Source organism: Malus sylvestris, chromosome 3 (assembly GCF_916048215.2).
Source record: "Malus sylvestris chromosome 3, drMalSylv7.2, whole genome shotgun sequence".
NCBI lineage: Eukaryota > Viridiplantae > Streptophyta > Magnoliopsida > Rosales > Rosaceae > Malus > Malus sylvestris.
In genome coordinates this window covers 11206165-11218768 of record NC_062262.1, presented here as the reverse complement: position 1 = coordinate 11218768, position 12604 = coordinate 11206165, and the positions used below count along the sequence as shown (strand labels likewise).

Below are 12604 nucleotides of genomic sequence, written 5' to 3'. Positions count from 1 at the left end.
TCTGCAATGAGGTCAACCATGAAAAATACACAATTCTTATGTCTTGGGTCACAAAGTATGACTTGATCCAAAGAAATTGGTGGGGCTTGGTATTTTTCTTTAAAAATTATATTTCACTGGGTCCTAACGTACCCAATAAATTGGTGTTTAGAGGGATTGGATCCTTTCCGAATTTCTTTTGTCCGAATCCTCCGGATCCTCCCCCAACACCTTTCTTCTTCTTTTTCCTATGTGGTTCTGCTGCTGCTTCTTCCTCTTCAGTTCTTCTTCTTCCTTCTCTGCAATCCTGCTGCTTCTTCAAATTTCTTTTCTTTTTTTTTTCTAGTCGATTCTACTGCGCCTTTTTCCAAGCTGCTGCTACGATGCTGGGTCATCGTCTTCTCCAACATCCGTCCCCATCTCAACCAGCCCACCGTCTTGAGGCGAAGGATCCGAGGCCACTGCTGCCATCGCTACTTCTGTTACTGTCAGCACACGGGTGATGGTCTTTTGACCGTTCGATTTGCAGTTGAACGGACAAGATTGATGCATCCGGAGGATCCTGAGAAAAGGATTCGGAGAGGATCATGTTTCGTTTAGAGGATCTCAATAGCCGAGCTATATGAGGCTTTTTGACTACCTTAATATAAAAATTGCAAAAATAAAAAACTCCGACATGCTAGCTAAATGACTGCCTATCGTATCTTTATGAATAGTAACTAGCTAGATTTAGTTAGGAGAAGAGATAAAGTTAAATTTAAGGAAAACTAATGAAAAGGATTTGAAAACTTTGAGTTTTAATGATAAGGACAAAATAAAGGGTAAAGTGAATAGTATCAGGATTGACTTTTTAGTGTAAAAATGTGGTTTTTCGTTAAAGTGAACAGTACCGGGTGCTTTTCGTTAAAATTCCCTTAAATTTTTGATAAACAGTTTAAACTATAAAATTGCATTGTTTGTGAGCTTCAAGATTTAGTTAATATGGTTGAAAGTGATGGCTAACTAAATTAACATTTGAGGGTACCTGCCTAGCTACCACAAATAAATTTAACTAGTATTTTTGGAGATGCTTGGTGCACATAGATTTCCTCTAACGGGTCTTTAATAAAAGCCCCAAAAATTTAACAACGGCAAAGTCCGGCCCACTGATTAACCAACACGGCTAGCCAGAACGCACCGTTTAAGGAGAAGAAGGACAAACGAAAAGGCTCCAAGTAGCAGCGAACACACAGTAACGCACGGGAACAGAAGAGAAGGACAGGGAGTTTCGACAGCCGCCGCAAATGGCCGGGAAAGGTGGAGCAACCTCAAGCACTTACGCGCCGTCTCCGACGACCCAGAAGACCAAATCTCTAATTTTTGGAAACAACGACGTCGATTGGGTCCGCTCCGACGGCCGTGAATTCCACCAATGCCGACCTGCCTGTAAGACCTTTTCTTTCTTCCCATTTTTTCGCATAAATTTCATTCCTTTACACTTGTTCTTATTTTTGTGGATGATTTTCATCGATTCTCTGTTGTGGGTTGTTGTTGTTTTATTGCTTCTGCATGTCTAAATATGGAGTTCTTGAATTGGTTAATCAGTTCAAGTGGGATTTTGATTTTTGTTTGTATAGCGTAATGTATGTAAAGAACTGTGCTTAATGACTGTGTTTTAGTTTGGTTTGAGTTGAATCAATCTGTAAAAAATAGTCTTTCTTTCGACTGCTCGATTTAGTTGGGATTTTGTTACTCTGTTGTATTGATTGGCTGTGATCTCCATTTCCGTTAATCCTTTTACGGGGTTCAGAAAAATTTTCGGTTCTTTAACTGAATGTGGATGTACAAATGTATGTTGGCTACCTTGAAAGATGAAATTTTTCGATATGTTTGAATTTGATGTGATGTGTGTTTGATCGGCTGACCTACAACAAGCGCATGAGTAGTCTGCCCGAATCATGTGGATTAGGAGAGAAAGAGAAATAGTACTGCTCTAACAAGTTGTTGGTAATTTACAGTTTTCAAGACTGGTGCTGTAAATTGTGCTTCAGGATCAGCTTATGCAGAGTTTGGAAATACCAAGGTCATTGTTTCTGTGTGAGTATATCTGATTTAGAGATTCATAGAGTCAATGTTTTTTTACTCTAGTATTCATTTGAGTAAGCGCAGCACCATATGATTTAAAATGCAAAGACGATGAATGGTGTTTGATATTTTATTTGTCTTGGTTGGTTTAGATTTGGACCAAGAGAGAGTAAGAAGGCAATGATGTACAGTGATATAGGACGCTTAAATTGTGATGTTAGCTATACAACTTTTGCTACTCCAGTTCGTGGACAGGTATATGACTTTGTTTTAATGTTTCTTCTGGTCCTTTTTTTTTAACCACTCTCTTTGAAACCTTTGTTACTAATATTTGAACACCAAATTTTTTAGGGGTCGGACCACAAAGAATTTTCTTCTATGCTTCATAAAGCTTTAGAGGGTGCAATAATATTGGACACTTTCCCGAAGACTACTGTGGATGTTTTTGCATTGGTGTTAGAATCTGGGGGCAGTAAGTTTTCAATTGGTTTTTAACATATAAACTTATGTTCTTTCTGCCTTTGTACGTCTAGGTTGAGGAAAAAATAGTATGTAGAAAAGGAATGAGGAACAGAAAGGACAGAGAAGATAATTTCTAGTGGAACGAATAAGATTATACTCCACCTAAATGCATATGTTTGTGTTGAATGTTTATGTATATGTCAATGTATAACATGTAAACTTCTGAATGAGTGTGTACTGTTTTTCACTTTAAATTTCTCCAACATACAAGAATCTGATAAGACATGTAAATACGAAGGTGCTTCCATGGCTTGTGGTGTTCAGTGTTGACAGACCCTTTCCTGTTATTCCTTGGGCTCAATTTTGGCACACTATGGTTTTTGCTTGGGAAAAGAAAAGTAATTGCTTGATAATTACCTCTTACTTAGCTCACAGACTGACATGTAATAAGTTGCAGAGCTTTCTTTGTGCTTGTATGAGTTTGCTTGTGTACTTATGATGTATACTTGATCATAAGCAATTATAGTAATAGAGAAGCAATGATGATTTTTATGTTGTAATATCATCTGCATCTCTGCCAGTCATTTGGGATTAAAATCTAGAAATAACGATGATTTTTATGTTGTACTTGTATCCTCGGTGCATCTTTGCCACTGATTTGACTTTGACTTCATTTGTGCCATTCAGTTTGTTGTGCATGGTTATAAGCTTTCACTTTGGTTGCAGGTGATTTTCCTGTAATCATATCATGTGCTAGCCTTGCCCTAGCAGATGCCGGGATAATGATGTATGACCTTGTTGCTTCAGTTTCTGTGGTATGCATCTAGCCCAGACTTGCGGCCTTCTCTACTTTTTCTTCATAATCGAGTTTAAATCAAAGATTTTGGTGCTGAATCTCTTACCCTGTTCAATGTATCTTTTACTTTTTTTTTCTTTTACTATTGCGCAAACATCATAGTTATGCACAAATTGCCCGGTACAGATTACAGAATATGTAAGAATTGAGACTCGTAAAACTTGAGCACATGGCACAGTAGTGAACATAAATCTGATCCTTGATCATCATTTTGTATTTATTCTGTTCTTTTGGCTAGTCCACTAAATAGCAAGATTACTTCTCTGTTTTCTCATTTTCTTTATATTCACATAGTATAGTACTGTGAGTATTTGTTTCAGAGAAGAATTCTTATGATTTATATTTATGGCTCTTTCTGCTTAAATATTGAATTGGCATTTCTTATGCGTCCATGTGCACATGCATAAGAGATCTGTCACTTTGCTAGATATCTAACATACTAAATTGCTGGTCAGTATATACCATGGCCTTAGTAAACATTAATTTCTTGGTTTCTTGGAAGATTTTTCTTCTTTCTGGTACTGCATGGTTTGAAGTCTGCTAAACTGATTCTCCTTGGGCTCATGCGTGTAAGAAAAATAATTTTTCCACAAAAATATTTTTGCCAGAGGCTGTAAATAGTACATTGTGCTATCAGCTGTCGTTTAGCACAAATATATGGAAGTTTGACACGTTTGTCCTTAGATTTACAAATGATTTTGTGCGTCGTAGAGACTTCCATATCAAAGTTGTTTCCGTTCTTCAATTTTTTCGTTCACTTACAGTGTTCTATTTGTGGTGTCCAGTCTTGTCTCGGAAAGAACCTTGTCATTGATCCTGTTTTGGAGGAGGAAAGCTACCAAGATGGAAGCTTAATGCTGACTTGTATGCCTTCTCGCTATGAGGTCACCCAACTAACTATCACTGGGGAATGGTCAACCCCAAAACTTAACGAGGTACGACAGATGGCTGATTTATTCTTTGTACTATCATAAGTTGTTTGATCAAAGAATTTTTTATCCTTATTTCTACATGGGAGAATGGTAATAGTAGCAGTAAATATGCATGCAAGGTCATCTTTGAGATCTTGTTTGGTTGGTCGTTGCATGCGACATATGGGATTCGATCCTTATAGTTGATAAAACTCTTATCATTTAAAGTCGAATATGCGGATATGTAACTCCATGACACTTGATTCACTAATATCCTTGGAATACACTAAAATCCGTAGGAAGGTCATTTCGATAGGTCAATCCGAGGGGTGAGAAATCTCTGGTACGGTTTGACAAAGATGGATGTGGCTTATGAGATACTAACATAGTGTTTGCAAGTAGGGAATGCAAATTTGCCTGGACGCGTGCGCAAAGCTTGCGGAGATCATGAGGGCATGCTTGAAGGGGACTAATTCGACCTTGGAAGAATCATGAGGGCATGCGTGGAAGGACGTAATCGGTTAATTCAACCTTGGAAGAATGGAGGCTTGCAAGGACCTTATTCTACCTTGGAAGGACGATAATTTTGTCAATTGTAATCGTTAGTTTTTCTTGTAAGTTGTAAGGAACAAATTTTGAGTTATTATATAGGAGAAAGATTTGACCCTTAATTATATATCTGTTTCTCTCTTTTCCCTCCTAATTAGGCTTAAATTTTTAGTAAATTAATAAAAAACCCCTCAAAACATTTTTTGTATTTTTTATTAAACAAACGATATTGTTTACATTAAATGGGTGGACGAGTGGGCGGTTAAGTCTCACAATAGTCTTGCAATAATATGGTTCAAATTTATTTTTGGAGCGAATTGAACTTAAGAATCTCTCATTTACAAGTAAAGAATATTACTAGACCGTACTTTCTTTATCATTAAAGGTATCTTTTCTTATTATTAACGACATTTTTTATATTCAAAACCCTCATGACGTGTGACTCATTTTTTGATTTTTGTCCTTATGATATAAAAAATGTTTTTAATAATACAAAAAGTTGTCTAAGTATTTTTTGATTAAAAAAAAAAGATTTGTGAGGAACTTTTTATTAGTTCTCCTTAAATTTTTGGTATTTTCTACTTTAATTGGCAGTCCATGTAGTAGCACGTTCCGATCTTATTAGGCTGTTTTATTTGTGTAACAAAAGTCCGTCGAGAAAATTATCATCCTGCACTCTTCAGACATTCCAAAACCTTTATAATTATAACAGCCCAAAGCAAACAAAACCAATATCTGATTGATCGATTGCTTCCTCGTCTCTATTTTTTTTTTTTTAACAAACGATATTATATTATTTACGCTAAAAGAGATGGGCGCCCTTAGTATCACAATGAGCTAGCGAGTGAAAATGAATACCACTTGTCAATGCACATTTCCACCATCTTTAGTTTTGACGAAAATGCACCTGCAAGACAATCAACACATTTGATTAAAAACCTAAGCTTCACACGCCCACGAGGTGGGGAGTTAGGCCAATGAATCTCCGATGCCCAAATTAGTTTCTCTGAAATGAGCAAGTGTTTATGACTTTTTAAGGTTGTAAAAGTTTACTGAAATTTGGTAAAATTGAGGATATATATAGGGGAGACGGCTATAGTGTTAGAGTTTTACCCTACACATGGCAGCATCCTATTGGCCAAGATTTATAGAGAAATATTTTCAAGATATTAAATATGAAATAATATATTGAGATAATAGAGTAAATATTCCTAGTTGATTTAAATAGGGATTACTTACTTGAATAAAGTCAAGCTTCAATTGAGAATGTATTAAAGATAGGATTTGGGTAATTAATCCTTATCTTTAATACTTTGACTTTTCTTTGACAAAGGCGGGTGAGCTGTGAGCAGTCGTATTCAGCTGTAGGGACCTTCAGGGTGTGAACTACCTATGGGAGTATTTGAGAAGCCTGCCCATTTAACGAGAGCAATTTTGTCTTTCTTGGGCAAAAGTCCACGTGTTTCCTCTAGAATTTGTGAGATTATTTTAGGCTCAACACCACTAGACCATAGTATTAAATGGCTTTCTCAACTCTATTTAAATCAACATAAAAATTTAGAGTGCTACTAGACTCAACCCAGTGTCCTATTTTCTCTCCCACATAATAATCTCACATAAAGTAAATGTTATTTCCCCACCCACCATTATTTCCAACCTAATATATTTTATTTTAAATAACTCTAACATGTCTTTAAATACATTAAAATAAATAAATAAGAATGGAAAAATGAAAGAAAATGCATGACCTGGACATTCATCATCTCCTCCAAACCAAGCACATCCTTAACATCATGGCATCCATTTCATAATATATCTTTCTACTAACCCAAATATGCCACCCCGATCTCTTTCCAGATCCACACCCTCTATTTTCACCGAATTCCATATCTATGGTCCAATATTCCCTACCCCCTGGCTGACCCCAATACTCACACCTATCGCCGTCTCACAGAAATCCCGGATCCCAAACCACTCTTCTTTCTACTTTTCTATCAAAGTCGCAGATCTCACCGCCAAGTCTCTTTCTCCTTCTTTGAAGTTTCTCGCTTCCTTCTAGCACACACCCATTCCTTCCTCCAACCTTTATGTTGATTGTAGCCCAAATCTTTCTCAGCCTCTCTTGACCATAGATATCACACCCCACCCCATCCTTATTTATTATTTTAAATTATTTTTTGTTTTTTGAAAATTTTAGTAATTAATTAAATTAGGGGTTTTAAATTCTTTTTATAAAAGGATAAATATGTCATTAACATTTTATTAAATGGAGGGTGAAAAAATAAGACGTTGGGATGGTAATATCAGCACTCAAAATTTATTACAGATGAGGGTGTTGTGCAAACTAATTTTTATTGCAGAAAATCAATAATTTGGTACAATTATTGTGCAACAATTTAATAAGAAATTGAAGATTTTGGGGTCTGAAAATTATGTGCCAGAAGCAGAAGACAAATATTCAACCGTGCATGATAAAATAAAAAAATTAAATAAAAAAATAAAAAAAACCGTATATGTTTTAATTTATATTGTTTTCAGTGGGTAGGGCACACGTGTGCGGTGAAGATCTCCAATCCTTTGGGGTCCATTGTAGTTCTGTTCCAGTCTGTTATGATCCAACGGGGCATTCCAACATGAAGGACATGGACACCCAATGAGTAGTTGATTGATTAATGCTAGCACAAGGCTTGTTCTCAATCACCGTAAAAAATGTTCTTTTAGTCATTTGGTGAGAAGAAATGACTACCTTTTGAATTTGATATCAAAACTAAAGAAGTATAAATGAATGGGGCTTTAATGTTTTATTGTCAGTTTTTAGTATGAAATCTAACGGTAAGTAACTATATATTCTTTTTTTTTTTTTGAATGAAAGACTATATCATTAACTTGGGAAACTTACAAAGTGTCTTGGATTAGGAGATCCTGAATAACATTAGGAGGCTCCTCAACCTAAACTACTCTTGTCTCAATGGACAACGCTACCTTTGCCAAACAATGAGCAATATTGTTATTATTCCTAGAAACGAAAATAAACTTAGAAGCAGTAAACAAATATGCAATATAAAGGACATCCCCCTCTTAACAAATCCATGGCCGAAGCACGATCCACATAAGTATTAATGATGGAAATTGTTTGGGAGGAGTCACTGTAAACTAAAACCTTCTAATAGCCAAGCTGATGGGCGAGCTCCACGCCATGCTGGATGGCAAGCATTTCTGCTTGTAGTGCCGATGACACCGTAGGGAGGAAACATGCCGCTAGTAACTATATATTCTTGGTTATAAACAAAATTCGTCACTATATATTTTGATTTGTGCAATGAATAAATCATTACTTGACAATTAATAATGTCTATGTGCACTGGCGGAGCCAATTAAGGTCCACAAGGGTCATTCGACCATTCTCACAATTTGTAAAATATGTCTTCTTATATATAAGGTTTTAAAAGGCGTTAGTCGCTAGTAAGGTGACGGGCTACCTATGAGGTTTTTTTAATTATTTTTTTTATTTTTATTTTTTATATATAATAATTTTAATTGAATTTTTTATATAACATATAAATAAGGGTCTACTTATACTTAAAAAAATAGATAATTATATTGGGATATATAAATAACAAATTAGAATGACATATAGATTATAAGATATTACAACATATTGAAACATGAGGGACAAGCATGTAATGAGTGGTCATCCAAGTATTCAACAAGTTTCTTACAATTCATTAAAAAATAAAATGCAAAGTGAAAGTTATCTATTTTGTATTTAAGTGAGAGTCGCGACCTAGGTGGGTGCCTAGGTGGGTATAGGCGCCCACTCTTCATTTTCAAATGCCTATGGATTAATCAGGACAATAGCCAACTGCCTAACTCCTAGGCGGCGTTAGGAGAGGATTTTTAGAACATTACTTATATGTTATATCCAAGTTTTTTCATATTTGTACAGTAATATTTACCCCTTTAAACATAATCTAATATCATATGTGCTTAAGAATCATAAAACACTTGGGCTTAAAGGTGCATGTCACTCCATTCCTTGCCTTAAATTTTTCAATTTATTCACATGTGTGTCTTGAATTTGTTTTATTTTTTTCAGTAAATTTTAATCAGCATTTGATACTCTTATTTGGTTATACTTTTATTAAAAAATTTGGTTATACTTAGCATTCATAATAATAATTATTGATGTGTAAGATCCTACATATTATAGTTAAGTTGACCCTCCTTATTAGATATTCAGGCTCCGGTATAATAATTAAGAAGGCAAAATCACATGCAACTTAATTATATAGAGTAAAACTGTTTAAGTACCAAAAATAACAACTTACATAATATCTTTATATACTAATTATGGAATAACTAACACAAGGAATACTTAGTGTTATGAAGCCTGTGTCCCTTTCATATCATATCATATAAAAGAAAGACACCTTGTCTAGCATCTTTTGCATACACAATGCTATATTGCAATACACTACTGAGGATTGAGCAGTGAGCGCCCTTCCCCAAACAGTCAGTTCCCTGTTTCAAGTATTAACTATTAACTAGTAATTCGCCCTTACTTTTAGGCTGTTCATTATGATATGTTATTTGATATTAATATTGTCGGTTTGTTTTATACATTTTGATGATCTTTATATGGTGATTAAGAAAGAGATCAAGTGGTCCCAATTATAATATATGTATGACGAAAATATATTATTAGCAAAGGGTTGATAAATGCATCCAACCCCATGGGGTCGACACAAACAACCTCATAGGGTCGACATATATATGTATTGGGATGTGATATCCACACATCTTTTTTTACTTTTCGTATACTTTTTTGGTTTATGGCTGTCGGATCAGATGAAAAGAAGAAGATCAACGGATATAAATTAACAAGGGATGTGTGAGAAGTAAAAAGAGATGTGGATAGCACACCTGTATGTATTTTATTTTTATTTTACAACTTATCTTGAAGTGTGGAACTTAATGCCTCAATCATGCACAATCTTAACCACTTAAACTATAAGCCGATATTTCTTAATGTGCCTGAATTAGTAGGGTAGGGCCATGTGCTGACATATTTTAATAACGATTTGATGCACCTTATTAGATCAATGTGATGGATTAACTAATTTCATCTATCCCAAGAAAATACACAAATAAGAGCAAACATTAACATAACTTGCTTCATTGTAGGACAAACTGTTTTGTCTCATACTTTTGCAAATTCGTACTTACTGTACTTTCAATGTTCATAGTTCTATATTATAATTTATTGTTGATCTTGATCGATTAATACCAAAATCACAATTGGCCACATTAAAAATTTAAATTAACAAATGCATCTTAATTAGTTACAAATAAAAACAAAAGGGTTAAATACAAAAAACTACTTAACATTTTGGGGTGATTCCAAATTAGTCTTAACCTTTTAAAGCATTCCAAATAACTACTTAAAATTTTGAAATTAGACATCTGGTAGGACACGAGGACTTTACCAACATTGAGTGGTGATGCTACTAGCATTAAATGATGAGGTGGCCAAATACTAACGTTGGTTTTCATAAATCAACGTCTTTAGAGTTCTAATCTCCCAAATTGACCTAGTTTATCCAAGTTAAACAATAAATTTGCTTAGCTAAATGACGTCAGTTTAGAGATTCAAATCTCCATAGATGGCTTGAGAATTAAACACGCTTAATATTTGTCCATGTCATTACTGAATGCTAATGAACCTAAAAGATGTACATTTTTCAAAAGGTAGTTATTTGAACCAATTTAGAATCACTCATAAAAGATTAGAGTACCCGGACTTATACCAAACAAAAGCATGTTTAATTCCTATGTTCGGTGGTAAGGTGCAGGGCCTTCAACTACATGCCAGCCTGTGGGAGGGGTCGAGATCTCGCCGGCTTGTCGGATTAGTCTAGAGTAAATGATCATCCATCATCAAACAAATATTTTCAATTTTTCTAAATTAGCCCGCAGAGTTGTTTGAATTTGTGTATATGTACCACTGGCATGACGTGGACAAGTTGTAAGCTGCCGTGATAGCCTAACCTAAATGGCATCGATCGATTTATACTTTGTGACTTAAGAAGCTAAAAGACGAGTACAAAATTTATTTCAAAACTTTATTCTAATTCAAATCAAGTTGTATGGCCTGCATGCATGGATGTGATAAGTTTTGTATTTCCTGGAAAATGGAGACATGCTTTTGATGGAAGTTTTTGTTTTTTTGGGTCATAATATAATACAACTTTAAAAAATTGAGCATAAATCGACAAGTGTCCCAACAAAAAATGAAGCGTGTGATGGTCTGTAAATTTAGATGTCGTAAGTTCGTAACCTTCATGCACGCATATCTTAATTAGTTACATGGAACAGGTCAAAACATTAAAAAAGGATTCAAACTTGAGTTCACATGAATGATGAAGCACACTATTGTGGTCAATTATTCACTCAAGAAGTAATCGGGACAGTTTTTCTCAATACTTACTCGTTATTTTTGGGCTTTATGTTTAAAAATTAATAGAATCCGACTCCGTTTCATTCTATACTATTAATGGACGACAATTTCATGTGTAGTAAAGTACGTACGTATTTGCGCTCCCAACGAAACCCAAATGCACTTCTCCTTCCATAGGGTCAATCTTATTTTCTTTAACTAGTTGAACTTGAGATACAATATCTTTTGATCACTTTGTGAAGAGGATGAAGAGGATCACAACTGAAGCTGCCGTCCAGCAGCCAGAAATACACAAAAAAATAAAAATAAAGCAATACTAATTATACAATATAATTTAATGTGAGAATTTACCAAAAAAAATTTAATAGGAAAGCATAACCTAAAAATAAATAGACAAGCAACATAAGAGAGTCGATTTTGGTTGGTGGTTGAACATGTACTGGACGAGAAAAACTTGTATGATACGAGTATACTATCATTGTAACATTTTGTTTTAATGATATAAAATTTTGTGTTAATGTTTCTTCACGTGTCTTTTTATGTTTGCACAAATATCATCGTAGCAATGTACACACACCATACAAATTGCTATAGTAGAGGTCACAGAGCCATTGAAGCCTCTACTTTTTTTCCTCACAAAGGGAAAATCAAGGGCGGACTCTTTGAATTGATTTAGTTCAAAGATTTAGTCCAACTTCTTCGAGTTTTGGTGGTCGCTCTTTCTAGAAAGCCAAATGTCAAGAAGTCAACAAATGGGTCACCGTCAAGGTTGTCAAGGCGAATCTTATATAATTCGGTGCCGTATGCAATGCTCATTGCTCCGCCAGTCATGTGACAAATATATACAAGAAAATATATAGAAGTGGAGGGTTTTTTTCTCTTTTATGTCAAACAAGTTGGCAATTCGTATTAATATAATCTTGGATAATATTGTGTGTTTTTGAATGCATACATAAACAAATTTTAACAGAGAAATGTTATTGTCACTTTAAATTTTTTATTTTGCACTCTTTATTGGTGTTTTTTTTCTTTTCTAAATAGAGAAAATTTAGAATGCACAATAAGAGTTTTTGAGTGCTAATAATAATTTCCATTATAAGTTAATTTAGATTATACAATTATATATGTTGTAGTCACATCTGTCTCATATTAACAGTTTAATAACATATGAATTCTTTAAAGGAAGCTTTTGAAGGAGGAGATTCCTAATTATATTTTACTTTATTTATAAAAATTGGGATTAGTTGGTGGGCCCACACCACATTAAACTTTAATGATTTGAATCGTCTATTTTTTAAGTTTCACCTCATAGATCATCCTTACAAA

At 34.6% G+C, this 12604-nt stretch overlaps 1 protein-coding gene across 1 annotated transcript; it reads left to right on the top strand.

The window, feature by feature from the left end:
* The first annotated feature begins 1158 nt into the window (after window positions 1-1158).
* Window positions 1159-4943, top strand: LOC126614254 (exosome complex component RRP41-like). Its single transcript, XM_050281834.1, has 7 exons — window positions 1159-1404; window positions 1977-2055; window positions 2196-2298; window positions 2395-2515; window positions 3232-3320; window positions 4147-4296; window positions 4675-4943. The coding sequence occupies exons 1-7, from the start codon at window positions 1263-1265 to the stop codon at window positions 4765-4767; spliced, it is 777 nt and encodes a 258-aa protein (XP_050137791.1). The 5' UTR covers window positions 1159-1262; the 3' UTR covers window positions 4768-4943.
* Window positions 4944-12604: the final 7661 nt, after the last annotated feature.

Excerpts from the sequence above, each read along its gene's own strand:
- LOC126614254 (XM_050281834.1), top strand. The coding sequence starts at position 1,263 with ATGGCCGGGAAAGGTGGAGCAACCTCAAGCACTTACGCGCCGTCTCCG. Across the intron at positions 2,299-2,394 it reads CTACTCCAGTTCGTGGACAG|GGGTCGGACCACAAAGAATT; the intron begins GTATATGACTTT and ends CAAATTTTTTAG. Across the intron at positions 2,516-3,231 it reads GGTGTTAGAATCTGGGGGCA|GTGATTTTCCTGTAATCATA; the intron begins GTAAGTTTTCAA and ends CTTTGGTTGCAG.